The following is a 14,067-nucleotide window of genomic DNA, read 5'->3' as shown; positions in this document are numbered from 1 at the left end:
GATGAACAGGTGTCTCGAAAGCGATGAAGCATGAATTGGACGAAAGGCGAAGGGGGAAAAGCGATGAGCAAGAGAAACGACGAAGTATGAAAAGACGAAGCATGAAAAGACGAAGTATGAAAAGACGAGGGGTGAAGAGACGAGGTGTGAAGAGGCGAATTGCGAAGAGACGAGGAGAGCAAAGACGAAGTATGGAAAGAGGAAGTATAAAAAGACGAGGTGTGAAGAGGTAAAGTATGAAAAGACGAAGTGTGAAAGGACGAGGAGAGCAAAGACGAAGTGTGAAGAGACGAAGAGTGTAGGGACGAAGAAGAGGTGGCTTTGTGAAGAAAAATCAAAGAGGTGAGTACTTGCCTGGTGGGAAGGTGAGGTCAAGGAGAGAAAATTGGCAGGCTTCACACCGCCTTCTAGACAGAGTTTTCAAGCAGCAAGAGCGACCGATTTCTTGGGCTCTAATTTTGATGACGGGAAGAGTAAGTATGGGCCTTTGGGAAAAGAAAACGCTGGACCGATATTGGCCAGTGAACGCAGAGACGGAGGCAGCCCTCGAGAATCTGTTGGCGGACGACGGTTTCCAGGTCGTGTGGATTTTGGGACGTCTTCGCACTTACCTGAGCTGCTGATATTGGGAGGATCGCTTGAAGCTGTCGATGATCGAGGAGAGTTGAAGATGCCGTGGCGATGAGTTGTTGGTGAAGTAAATATTCGGAAGGCGACGCGAGTGACGCATCCCGGCAGGCTTGCCTCGCTTGACGAGGTTCGTAGGTGTAAAGGCAGGAGTACCCGGGGGAAGACGCGTAGAATTTCGAGCATTGCGAGATTTCGATGCGGCGATTTGCCCAGGAAAGCTCTGGTTGAGAGCGAAGAGGCTGCCGGGCTACCGGGCTGGTGGTGCTTTGATTGCGAGAAGAGAATGTGATGAGAATGGGCTGCGTTGGTCGTTAAAGCAGGAATCAAAGAGAAAAGAAATATTGGAAAGGAAAGGATTTGAGTTTGTGTGCAGAGGAGAAGTGGAAATGGTGGTAGGGTTGGATGGGAGAAGGTGAGGTTGGTAGCTGAAGGCTGCAAAATGTGGTTGCCGAGGAGAAAGAAATCCCCCGGTGGTCACGAGCCTCATTTTTTTCCCCTATCAGGGAAGAAGGAGCAATCGGATCATGTGATCAATGAGAGAAAGAAGAAGGTATGGCGCAAGAAATCTTGAAGGGTTTGGTATAAACACGAATACTTACGCGAGTATCTCGAGTTGAGTGGTGATACGCCTCGGTAGGGTCAGTTCGAGTGCCGTATATCGAACCATCTTAGTTAGAAGACTCATACGCGAGTATTTGAAATTTGTTCCTTACGCGCCCGTCGATATTATTCGATGAGGCGGTCATGCTGGAGTGAGTGGTTGGTTCTTTGGGAGAGAGAACACCGCGAGCTCTTGGCCTTCATGAGGCTTCGCGGAACAAAGGCGATGTTCATGGCCAAGCTTGAAAACGCCGAAACCCGCTCCAACGAGCCCTCTTTGGTGGTCATGAAAGTAAGCCCTGGTGATTTTCTACCTTGCTCCTTACCAAAACAACAAACCTTGCTGAGAAAGATAGTGTCCATAGCACTTGTCCATATGTTTGCCACGAACCCAGAACGACCACCTTTGAGACAATATTGAGCCTGTCAGAACCTCGATCACCTACTTAGAAGGCCAGACACCATATAGATTAGAGATCAGTATAGTAATCATTGCTTCTTTCTACCTCCATGTTTGCTACGCCCCCATCTCACACTTTCCCAGGTTTCAATTAGAGGAGAAGATATCACGAGCTTCACCACATCCCCCTTTGACATCTGAGCAGTCTTCTTTGAGATACCGTCAACGTTCACCGCCCACTGAATGCTGGTCTTGAAACAAGAAAAATGGAAGAAATCATCAAATAGGAACCTATCTCACCTTGCCATTCATACATTCAAATGACTGCGGCCTCCTTACTGGCCTTGAAAATGCTCAGTACCTCAGTGCCCCCTATTTAAACTTCTTCCTCCTCTCGTTGCCTCGCACTCTTCTATCGAACCAAGCCCAAGCTATATGAGATACACGATCGTAAAAGTATTCGAATGTTGCCCTGCTTCCATTTACATTACCCTACAACGCAATCTCATTCGCAATCGCCCTTCACTAGCGGCGAAAATGAAGCTCACGGCCAGCATCATCACTGCAACTATTGCCTTATTTGCAACTGCCTCCGTTGCTGAATCTGGAGGTGGCTTCATGAAAAAGTGCGAGGACATCCGTCTCGAGGGAGTGAATTATAGAAAATGTGACAAGGACGAATGTCGAACCTTGACCTACTTCAAACTTTGGGCCGAGTGCACCGCCTTGGATGACAAGCCGTACAAGAACGAGCTAAATCTCAACTTATGCCTCGTCAACGACCATGGAAACATGCAATGGAGAAGACGGTTAGAATGCACGCAGTCTCCCCTTCGAACGTTCCGCTGACAACTTCAATCTACCATCCAGGGGCGGTTTTGATCAGTCATGCCAAAAATGTTCAATTAGCAAAGCCAACAAGAAAAAGGTCGAGATGACGTGTTACTGCAGCGATGGAGTCAATAAAATATTGTCGAGAAGCACCCTTGACCTTAGTGAGTTTCGGATTGACAAAAGCTTTCTGGCACAGTGGCAAATTTCTGACATCATATCTGGCAGACAAATACATTGAATTGAAAGGAAACACGATTTGGTGCGGCGACGAGATGGGCATCGCATATGCCTAGAGCAGCTATCAACTTGACTTCGCGAGTAATCTCCGTTCGCGAGCGTCTACACTGGGCAGGAACTTCGTCATGGCGAAACCGACTCAAGTTGTCTTTGATGTGATGATTAGGCGGGCATTGAGAATTAAAAGGTCAACCAAGTCTAAATGTGCGAGACTCGAGTGTCAGTAATGTCAGGACCCTTCCCCGGTGTCTGACCGTTTGACGGCGCTGGCCACATAATTCCTTACTCATGTATTCCCTGGAGCAATCATTCAACTTTTTTGAAGCGCCTTTCTTATAGTCAAGTGACATGTACTTTCATTATCTCTCTTAGGCTCTTTTGTATATTGCCTTGCGGTTGACGCGTCCGCCGTCTTAATAGCGCGCTTTGTACGTTGTAGCGTGACGAATCATACTGACCCCCGTCCAAATAAGACAGGCTTCTAAGCCAACAAGATCCTCATAGCCACTATCAAAATATGTGCGGTTGGAGATGATCGCAAGAGTTACACTACCGCTAATGGCGGGAAGTCCACCTAGCAGACCTACATGTCTCGTTGGGTCTGGGCACCTTTCTTTCCTCGCCTGAGCCTCCTTTGACATCAATAATTGCGCGGTAGTTCTATTTCCTTTCGAGGGTTCAAGCACGTTGTTTCTAGGTTGCTACCATGACTTAAGTTCTCGATTCCCGTTGGGTCGTCGGTTTACCTGCCGAGTGATCAATGTTGGGAACATGGTCGTGGCCACTGACGATTAGCTTCCTTGGAAGTGAGGAGTGTGTATAAATGGAGAGCTATGCAGTTGAACGCTTGTAAACCATCATGGGATCATTTCAAACTGGCCAAATTTCCACACGATAGACATTAGTCAGACATTTCAATCTCACGACGATTGAATTCATTCACTGGCATTGGGACGGAAAGTCTTGTTCAAGACAAAGAAGATATATTCAAAATGCCAAGTGGCTGAAACCTCGGTGAAGAGGGAGAAGGTTTTGGTATCTGAGAGGTAAAGAAAAGGTCGTTTGTCGTACTTCCCAACCAGTCATGTGGTTGAGGGGATATTGTCCGTGACATCGTGTTTCGTTGCATTGTTTTTTTGTCGTGAGTTTCGTTTCGTTATAATCATGTCGTTCCTGTCGTAGATAGTTCGTTGTGTGACTGCTCATCTCTGCGGGCAGTCGGGCTCGGGACTTGCTCAGTGTGTAGTATCATGGTACACCAAGCACACCCCGACGTTAGGGTTTAAGTGTGTCGGAGATCGTATATTCGAATCCAACACGGGTGACGTAGTTCATCTCGTGTCGGCGGTTTGAGTGTTGGGCAAACCGCCATCGAGGTTATTTGGTTCGGATGTTCTGCAGGTGCATGTGCAGACTGGCGAAGCTGATGGGGAGCTCAATGAGAGAGCTCTTCATGCTGGGGGTGTTGCATGAGGCAGGGATCTCGATTCGGAAAGCCTCGAAGCTGGATCGGGCGCCTGGGAAAGCATTATTAGTATGTGGATGAGAACACATGGGATCACGAGATGGAACATACCCATGCCGTGCAAGCTGGTCGCCGCGAGCTTCCCGACGTGCGAGCGCTCTGCTTGAGTCTCAGCAACGTCGGTGCTGTTGTCGAAGCCGGCAAGAAAGGTGTGTTCCGGAGCCGATGCAAGATCGGCGGGGCAGCCGGTGACAGCAGCACCGTGCTCCCCGGCCGAGACACCGAGTATCAGTGCCAGAAGCACTGACAGCAGCCCCAACAGCCTCTGCCACGAAGGCGAGGCCTGAGCCATGTCGGATGATTGTTTTGGTGGTGTATCGAGGGAGACCTCGAAAGAGGATATCTTCCAAGAAAGAAACTCAGACAAGAGATGCGGCCACTGACCAGTCTTTAATACCTAGACAATAGACTGCCATCGTGAGGCGAGCAAGTGAGCACCCGGGCAACGGACGCCGAGCCGGGGCGCGTAAGAGGCGGTGGGCGTTGAGTTGGCCAGCCACTCGGTTTTCGTAGATTTTTCACGATCCCCTGCGACTCACAAGAACATCATCGGCGGACAAGACTCTTTCGTTGAAGAACGAGCGGAATGGGTTTAGCACAACTGAGCTGGCCATGCATCTGTGGGCAGCAAGTTTGGCGGTAAGGACTCGCGTGGTTCGTCCAAAGACTCGATCGGGAGTTTTGCGCCATGGTTCGTTTGTTGAGGATCCGCTGCAAGCACGCTGTGACGAACCGGATCTTTCAAAAGGAGACGAACCCTTGGCTGGCATGTCGGGGGAGTGATTGGGTCGAGCGGTCGTGAACGGGGTTGGGTGCGATTTTGACCGGGGAGCACGACCACACCGCAAGACTGCGAAGGAAGAAAACTCCACATGATGGTGGATTATTGGACCAGGATTGTCACAAGGGTGTCAGCGGCCGGGCCTGTTCGTGCCCAACCCTTTCTTCGTTCAAACAATGAGGCGATCCGGCCGGTGTTTTTCGGCGGTTGTGGTCCGTTGGCCGGAGACTCTCCCGGCCGAGTCGGAGGAGAACCTTTGAGAAGTCTCGGCCTAACGGCCTGAGGCGAAGAAAAAGAGCGCCGAGATGCTGGCCTCAGGTGTGTCGTGTTGTGGAGGGAAACCGAGATTGCAGAGCGGATATCAGATGATCTGATAAGATGCCACCTACCAATCATACCATGCGCCCAGATCTTGTCCTATCACATCGGCATGGGAACCCTGTGCTGGAACTTGGATCTAGCTGATGAGCACACTGCTAAAGAGTAGACATATGGGCGTGACTGAGTTTTTCTGAGATGCCTTTTGAATCATTCAGTTACCTCAAGCTGTCTTCATCTTCGCCGCCTCCGGGAAGTAAACTGGTTCACCAATATCAACTTGCAGTGTGCTGTTTATAGTAAACTGGTGTTCCATCGAGCAGTGTGGTTTACGACGATGACTTTGCAGAATTCTGCTCGAAAGTTTGCCCATCGCAACATGAATACCCTTGATCCCCCACTTCAACCCGCGCCGATGCGACCTGAGCACCTCGGCACTCTCGGCCGCCAGAACATGATTCGCCCATCGGCTGAAGGCATCCAGCCAAGAACATCTAGCTGCGAGTTATTGATCCACCAAGAGGATCCTCGGGAGAGGTTGCGTATGCAACAATCTGCTCGTCAGGGACACTGCTGTGGTATATAGATGCGGCGCAGCGCGGCTCCTCCACCGCGCAGGCTTCTGTCTAGCTTTTTGCCTGGCCATTATTGATCAAGTTCATCCACAATCTTTCGCATCTAGTCACCATTGTCGTCAACATGAAGTTCATCACAGCTGTCACGCTCTTGGCCTCCACTGCTACGGCTTTGGAGTGGCTCCCCGTCGTGCCTCTTCACGCGCGTCAGGTCACCAGCGGAGCCAAGTACGAGTGCCACGAGAATTGCGGTATGCGACTCGATGTGCTCCCAGCACCGGGTCAGACAGACTCATGACAGTATCTAGGTTATGCCATTCTCGGAGCAGCTGAAGACGGCTACTGCACCAACTCCACTTGGACGGACTACTTCGAGGGATGTCTGCAGTGCGCGAACACATTTGACATCTGGCAATACTACGGAGACGGCGTCACAGAGGCCGCGAACGGATGTTACCTTGACGCAACGCCTGTCACTGCTTCAAACAGCACGACCAATGCGACTACTACAGCAGGGACATCTGGCACCGCTGGTGCATCCTCCACAGCGTCTGTGACCGGCTCTGGCTCAGTAAGTCTTTGTTCTGGGAAAACCATAGGTTGCAGCCGATGTTTCTAACAAAAGTCTAGTCTGCTACTTCCAGCACCGACGCCAGCGCTGCCAACACCAATCAGCCAGCCGCCATCGTGTTTGCATTGGCTGCCGTCATGGCAGCAACCCAACTCCTGTGAGAAGACTAGAAAACGAGGTACGATAAGATGAGAAGACGAGGCAACTGTAATATGAAATGGTCTGTCACAGTAATGCATGACTTGGCCGCTGTTATCAAGAAACTGGATACGGCCCGCGGTCAGATATTAGTTACATGGGACCGCTATGTGACGTTTCAGGAATGATTTTGTAGTCAGTCATACAGGGTAAATGAATGGGAAATAATGCTCTGTGAGGTACTTTTAGACTTTTGTCTAGAACCCAAGAACCCAAGTACGCACTGTAGCTTCGTGGATCTGTGACCAAACCTTGTTTAATTGCATCGCGTTTACCGCGTGCATCATTAGTTCATCAAGCTTTTGCAAAGGTTTAAACAACATGCAAATACCGTAGAAGGCTACAAAGCGCATTTTAAGGTCATCGGCTAATTGGAGCATTTACATTGGAACCCCCATGTGGCCAGAACGATCTTTGCTACACGTATGAGTTGGTCAACAACCTAGCTGGTGGGCTTGTCGAGTCACTACAAGTATTCGGCCACATCGAAAGAGTAATCGGCAAGGTACTGTTTGCTCCGAGATGTCAGTTGTTACAGTCTAAAGCCCTTTCATAGGGGTATTGGGGAAGAAACGAGAGGCCAACGTAAGGTAGTTGAGCTCAGCAAGTTTCATTAAACGTATCGGTCACTGCAGATCTGTAGTCAAGAAGTTTGAAAAAGACGGATGCTCTTATTTGATAAGTCTACAAAAAGCAAACGCCTATGCAATGTACCAGCCAGCTACTCCAAGTGGCTTTTGTATTTATACAATGAAAGCTCCACGTGGAGTAGTAAGAAAAGAAACACATCTTCCATCACTAGAAATCGTCCAAACACGCTCCAGATAAAGCCGTTTGCTGAACCAAGTGGTCCAAGTCAAACCCATAAGCCGAATTTGTCATCGTCGAAGAAGTTGTTGTCGCTTAAGCGGAGGTGGGCTCAGCGGAGGGAGCGCCGGAGGGAGCATCGCCACCGAAGCCGGGGAAGTTGCCGCCGAAGCCGCCGGAGGGCTGGGCAGCACCGGGGACCTGGGTAGGGCGAACACCGGAGGGGAGAGCACCGGTGCCGTGGTTCTTGCCCTTGCCCTTGCCCTTACCCTTGCCGGTAGGGCGGGCACCGCCGGACTGGGTGCCGGTGGGGAAGGGGGTCTCGGCAGCCTGGGCGCCGAATCCAGCAGCCTCCTCGGAGGAGCCGCGGGTGCGGGTCAAGAAGCCGGAGTGACCACCGAAGCCGGGGAAGTTGCCGCCGAAGCCACCGGAGGGGGCAGCAGCGCCGGGAACCTGGGTAGGGCGGGCACCGCCGAAGCCAGTGGGGAAGCCACCGGAGGGGAAGCCGGGGAAGCCACCGCCGAAGCCGCCGGAGGGCTTAGCAGCGCCGGGGACCTGAGTAGGGAAGCCGGAGGGGAGGTCGGTAGGGAAGCCAGTGGGGAACTCGGCCTCCTGGTCCTGAGCGAAAGCGCCAGCCGAGAAGGCGGCAAGGATGGTAGCGGCGATAACGTTGGCCTTCATTTTGTCTGAGTTATGAGATTGACTGAGAGGTTGTTTTGTGAGGTGGGAAAGGTTGGTAAGGAATGTGGTTCGAAAGAACGAATGAAAGGCTTGGTATCAAGAACGGAAAAGAAGACTAGCTTCAATGTGTTTGGAATGAAAGTGATGAAGATGGAGTGGGATGGAGAGCAAAAAAAGAAGACTGGTCTTGGAAGGAGAACAGCTGCATCTTATATCGATCTCGACGTCTGGGATCCCGGTTACCATCCGCCACCGATTTGGCTCATGATTTGCCAGGATGGCGTCAACTTGGTCGAGCAACATGGTGAACCGTTGCGCCATCGGACGACACAGATCGACAAGGGCAGTCGACCCAGCCCGGCGGGATGTGGGCGTTTAGCAGAGCAAGAACCATGTTTGGCCCCGGACGAGTTGCCACTATTCGGTAGTTGTCTGCGGCTCAAGCTCCAGCTTGGGATAGAAGGGTGGCCCGACTTTCCCGCTTTCGATCAAGACAGAACAGTGGTGAGAAGCATGGGCGCCATATTGTTGTCAATTTCCAACGGGTGGGTTCTCAGGGGTAACAGGAGTTTGGCATCTGTTGGCCTAGCTTTCCGCGGCGGGATCAGGATGATGGATGCCGCGTGGGTGGGTGGATGGTGCGGATGGAACTGTGGATGCGCGCAGCTCAGCGAGTCAACAGTGCTCGCTCTACTACGGATACCGACAACTTGCTCGAGCCTCGAGGGTTCTAGACCAGACCAAGGAACAACAGATCTTCTCCAGGATGGGAACATGATTGGAGTGTGTGTGGGGGACGCTGAGTGGTTGGGCTTCGATGTTCAGCCCATCACGGCCGTGTGTTTCAAGGAAGACGGGTCCAGGGTCTCCACCACTCCCTTATTTTCCGACCATGGGGCGTTTGCTGTAAATGAGGGACGTCGTCGTCTTCGTTTCACCTTTACATTTTGGGGCGAGGGGAACGGTGCCGTTATTCCTAGTTCGGGGGTTTTCACTTGTTTTTTGAACGGGGATGCAGAGTCCAGCGGATTGATGGGACGCTGCTTAGTCTCCCTGTCTACCGGGGGCGGACCATGTCTTAGTTACGCGTCATCAGATGGCAGCACGTCGCGCTTAAATGAGGCCAGGGGACATGCCTGCACAGGGACCAGCCTTAACAAAACAATTCTGGGCGGAAACGTGGGATGGAAACTCCTAGGCCTCAGGAGAGTCGCGGCGTTAGGGAACCCTCGAGTCCTTCGACTAATAACTGCAAAGAACAGTTTCGGGAAGTCATGTCCGCATTATTGGCGAATTACCTTGCCCTGCTTCAACGGCTTGTGACATTGATCGGTGAGACGCCTCCGAGATTGCTTCTCTTTTCGTCTGGTGTTGAGCCACATCACCAAATAACCAATTAACCATAACTTCATCCACCTAGGCCCGGATGTCCGGCTTCGGGAACGCAAGAGCGCTTAAAGCCAAATTGTTTCCACGTCATTGCTTTCAATTTTCCGCTTATCATGGGCAGAGAATAAGACGCGGCCACCAGCCCTGAATTTTGTGCCGTGCTTTCTGTGACAGCGAGCCGTGCCAAGACATGTGGACCATGTCAAAATATTCTACTCGAAATTCGCCATCCAATATGGATGAATGGAGATCCATCGTACAAGTACCTATGAAGCATTAACATGCAGAAAGAATATCGCCAAAATTAGTTCAGCACTCTGAGCTTGTTTCTATCTTATCACATATCATAGCTGATCCCGTCCAGTCCGTCTGGCTTTTATGTAGCCATGGTCAACACATCGGATTTCGTAGCAGCTTGACGATGAACCAAGAACTCCGCCCCTGAAGGATGCATCTTTGTCAGCGGCAACGGGCGGGACGCACTATCCTCAGCTCGCAAACAACTTGTCCGTGCTTGTTTGACACAGAGGGTTGGTGTCAACAATAGCCGGGTCAAGTGGAGTTAGCAGGGGAGGGTTGGGATGCCTTCGCCTCTTCAGGACATACCAACGAGGGGTCCCCTGGCCTCGACCCGAAGTTGGAATTGGAACTTGGTATTGGGCCAGCGAGTTTGCTTCTTTCGTCTGATCCAATGTCTCGCTTTTGTTCATCGCTGTTTCTGTAAAACTGCTTCCAAGAAAACTTCTACACTGCCCCCCGTATACTTGCATTCTTCCATTTATGCCGAAACCGACAACCTCGGAACTCCAACCTTCGCTCCCTCAACCACAAGAGGTAATCAGAACGGACCTCTCAGAACGTCTAGAACCTCCTTGGCAATCCACGAGTGTGTAAGAGTTGTAGGACTGCACGACGTCAGAATGAGAGCTGAAGACTGGGTAAACGGCAAATCGGCTCGGAAAAGAAACGAAAAGAAAAGTCTAGCGGACACTCACTGGTATTCGTCCCAGTACACCCGCCTACCTGGGTCTCCGCAGATCGTCACATTTGGCGTCTCACCATATTCACCTTCGAGGCAACTGCCGTACTTTCCCAAGGGGTCGAATCCGTACGCCCGAGGGGAAGCATAGTACTCAAAGTCGTCAAAGAGCGGTCGAAGATCAACGTTGACAGTTCCTGTCTTTGACCTGTCGAGTAGTTCTCCCAGTTGGTCGGTGAAAGTTCGCAACTGGTTCTTTGCCAGACTGTCTTCCAAGTAGAAGCCATACGGAAGTCTGGAGATACCCGGCGGTGTTAGAGTCAAGACTCTGGCAGTTGGGTACGCATCGCGTAGCTTTGCTTCGGCTTGCCGAATAATTTGATACGACTGCGAAGCACTGATGTTGGCATTAAACAGAACGTCGTTGGCACCAGCAAACAGGATCAGCAATGGGGTTTCCGTTGCCATCGAATCGGACGCTCCAAATGCTCCTCCTTGAGGATTCATCTTCGCCAAGAACGAGACGACTTGATCAATAACAGAAGGTACGGCAATATCACCCTTTGCGCCTGTGTAGCCCTGGATAAGAGCATTCGAAGTCGTTGCACCTCCGACCGCATAGTCGTAGAGAGGCAATGAGAGGTTAGCTGCTACGTATTCTGCCCAGACGATGCCGTTCGAAAAGCGACCTTTGTAGCTGAAAAGGCCGTTACATCTATTGAACTAGAAGAAGTGTAGGGGAAAGAGGTTCACTGACTATTTGTCTGTAGGCCAGGCATTGTTCGATACTCGAGCAGCACCGTTTCCTGGACATCGCATATCATTAGCCATCTCCATCCTCGACGCAAGCCCATCGAACCACCACCGGTCGCTTACCGTTGTCGCTGAACGAGTCACCGAATACTACAATACTTGAAATCGAAGGCGATTTAGCCTGACGCTGCAAATGCGCTGGCGGCAAGACTGCAGCGTGAGCCGCCGCGAGGAACGCAATCCAAACTGCATGACTGAGCATCATGATGCAGGCGACTCTACAACTGTAGCTTCCAGAATGTATGTTGATTAAGCTTTGTCTTCAGGCACGAATCTTTAGAGCAATGGACAGAAGAAGCCATGCGATATCAAGGTTTACACAGAGGAAATATCGACCTCAAAGTTTGTCTTCGGTTCGCCGGATCAATCCAGACATTGAACGTACGCGTTCATCATGGTATCATGCGAACTTGGTTGGTAACGCCACAGGTTCAAGCCTGAAAGAGCATTAATAATGCAGCTTAGATGCATCGGTCCAGCCTACGGGACTGAGTTCCGCACTAATGCACCTAAGCTTACGGCGCGACAGTAAGCACTTGAGGTGATCTGCTTCTGCTAGTCACAGTTGTGCTTGAAGCGCCAGAACCGGAACCAACTGGAATGCAAGCGCCCAAGACGTCTATTTCCAAGACTCCCCGGCTCTGCACTGGTGCAATAATACAGTGCCCGTTAGCTGAAACAGAGTGTCCAAGTCTGCGACCATACTTGTGCCCCTGAGGTTCGAAAGCAATACACTCCGGTTCTCAGGACGTTGGGTTCGGAGATCCCCTCCGCATTCCCCGTCCCCCGTCTCCCGAGTCACACAGAGCACACTGCCGGCTCGGCTTACATTCACACCTGGCATGACAAAATCAAGAGAGTATCATTTCGCTTGGCAACTGGAAATATATCGGTGTGACTCTACTACTCTAGTACTCGTAGTCTCACCCCTTCCTCCAAAGTATTTGTGCCGGAATGCCGTGTTGTACTGATGAACCCACAAGAAGTCCAGCAACTTGCGGAAAAAACTTGCCATGCAAGATGCCCACATCAACGTGGGGTGCAAATAGCGGGACATCGAATCCCGCGTGGCAACGGATAAGAAGCTCACAATCGGGGATTTTGGAAATGAGAACCCAACACCTTTTAGATGAATTCCTGGGGTCGGAATCTGAGCACGTCCAAGGGCGGACCTTCGACGCGTCCAGAACGTAGCCAAAGTAAATAGAATCAATAGACTTATCTGTCACTGTTGAGTGTTCAATCTTCATTGGTGTAAAAAGAAAGCCGTCTTTGCTGGTGCGTTTGTGACAACTGGATCCCATCACAAATTGCCTCATATGCAGCACCCTTTGCGCCAGTTTTCAAGCTCAACCCGCGCCCGCTGGCCAGATTACAGGACCACTGCACCACGGGGTTCCGGCACACCAAAGCCGGACCCTCCGGGTTGTGGGCGTCCGGGCCCGGCCCGCGGATCCTCATTTTGGCCCCCAAACGTCCCCACGAGCGACAAAAGCCCTATTCCACCCACAAACACAACATAGTCACGCATCTCGACCTCAACCTCAACGAGACTCAGCTCATTCCGAGCTTCACCGCCCTGATGGTCTAGCGGTATGATTCTCCCTTAGGGTCTGCAACGACACGTCTGGGAGAGGTCCCAGGTTCGAATCCTGGTTAGGGCCCAATCCTTTTGCATTTCGAGGCAATAAGCTGTGGAACACATTCGTTTTGCCTGACAGCACTTCCATACACGTTAGTTGCTCTTGGGAAGACTATTTCGTACAATTTTGCCATATAGGATCACCTCCGTTGAGATGTGGTTGACCAAACTAAATCAGGATTCACTTTCTATTCCCCAATGGGGGTTTGCCCGACTCTACTTCCTCGTAATTTGAGGATACACAACTTCAAACCACTCGCATAGCACCTCGACGTCTTCACTGAACCCCTTTGAATCTTCACTGCGCTCGAAATATCGTTTGTGCCCGTCTCGCCATTCTTGATAATTGCCCTCTCCCTCAGCTAGCGCAAATTCCTCTCTTACATCCCGAAACTTGCATCTTTCAAACGATGTCGTCTTGATGATAGCTTTCGGTTCGTCCTTGCCATCTAGTATGACCGATAAGTCACCAACTCCCCAATGAAGACTTTCGGGGATTGGCCAGGTTGTTGTGGATGTCTTCTTACCCTGAAGTAGAAGACCCAGGAGGTCGTCTTTCAGGGCTGGGTTGTCGCCAAACGCTGTGACATCCATAGGCGGCGGAAGAGGGATGTTGAGCTCTGCGGATGCTTTGGCCATAAAAGCAACAATGTGTGGACTTGAAGGATCAATTTCCGACATTTTTTTGGTGTTTTAATGGCTGATTATAATTCCGAATTGATTGAGGTTGCTTGTTGCTCGTTGATTTCCTGAGATGACGCTTAGTTTATCAAGAAAGTAGCACCATACTATATGGTTTAAGTCTTTGGTTCCTTAAGATGGATTATTTTTCAGAAATCATGTTCTTTCAGAGCAATATTTATTGTCTTCTCTTTAAAGCTGCGTTAAAGGCGCTGCTCAAGTCGGGCTTTGTGTGTCGAGTTTAATTGCACTAATTGTGTTGCCGCATGACTCACCCCGAAATATCATGAAGACGTCTGGCAACATCTCCAACTACGAAATGAGCTGGCTTCAATGCAAGCGCGGTTTCATGTACGTTGAGCGATCCACGCCTTGCCTTCTATTGAGAATCGTATTAATTGAGGCA

At 50.8% G+C, this 14,067-nt stretch overlaps 4 protein-coding genes and 1 non-coding gene across 5 annotated transcripts; 2 read left to right on the top strand and 3 right to left on the bottom strand.

Moving 5' to 3' along the window:
• Positions 1–4,078: 4,078 nt before the first annotated feature.
• On the bottom strand, positions 4,079–4,518 carry N0V96_009094 (uncharacterized protein; the record flags this gene model as incomplete). The annotated part of the gene is made up of 2 exons (XM_053189033.1): positions 4,079–4,218; positions 4,278–4,518. The coding sequence occupies 2 exons, from the start codon at positions 4,516–4,518 to the stop codon at positions 4,079–4,081; spliced, it is 381 nt and encodes a 126-aa protein (XP_053053799.1).
• Positions 4,519–6,024: 1,506 nt separating this feature from the next.
• Positions 6,025–6,632, top strand: N0V96_009093 (uncharacterized protein; the record flags this gene model as incomplete). The annotated part of the gene is made up of 3 exons (XM_065758541.1): positions 6,025–6,181; positions 6,209–6,471; positions 6,531–6,632. The coding sequence occupies 3 exons, from the start codon at positions 6,025–6,027 to the stop codon at positions 6,630–6,632; spliced, it is 522 nt and encodes a 173-aa protein (XP_065612934.1).
• A 940-nt stretch (positions 6,633–7,572) lies between these two features.
• Positions 7,573–8,157, bottom strand: N0V96_009092 (uncharacterized protein; the record flags this gene model as incomplete). Its single annotated transcript, XM_053189031.1, has 1 exon — positions 7,573–8,157. The coding sequence occupies one exon, from the start codon at positions 8,155–8,157 to the stop codon at positions 7,573–7,575; it is 585 nt and encodes a 194-aa protein (XP_053053797.1).
• Positions 8,158–10,537: 2,380 nt separating this feature from the next.
• Positions 10,538–11,731, bottom strand: N0V96_009091 (uncharacterized protein; the record flags this gene model as incomplete). Its single annotated transcript, XM_065758540.1, has 2 exons — positions 10,538–11,240; positions 11,724–11,731. The coding sequence occupies 2 exons, from the start codon at positions 11,729–11,731 to the stop codon at positions 10,538–10,540; spliced, it is 711 nt and encodes a 236-aa protein (XP_065612933.1).
• A 1,183-nt stretch (positions 11,732–12,914) lies between these two features.
• N0V96_009090 lies at positions 12,915–13,002 on the top strand. Its single transcript has one exon. It is a non-coding gene; the product is annotated as a tRNA-Pro (tRNA).
• The last annotated feature ends 1,065 nt before the right edge of the window (positions 13,003–14,067 follow it).

Source organism: Colletotrichum fioriniae (genome assembly GCF_027942845.1).
Source record: "Colletotrichum fioriniae strain IMI 355084 chromosome Unknown scaffold_11, whole genome shotgun sequence".
Taxonomy (NCBI): Eukaryota; Fungi; Ascomycota; class Sordariomycetes; order Glomerellales; family Glomerellaceae; genus Colletotrichum; species Colletotrichum fioriniae.
This window is presented reverse-complemented; position numbering and strand designations above follow the sequence as displayed.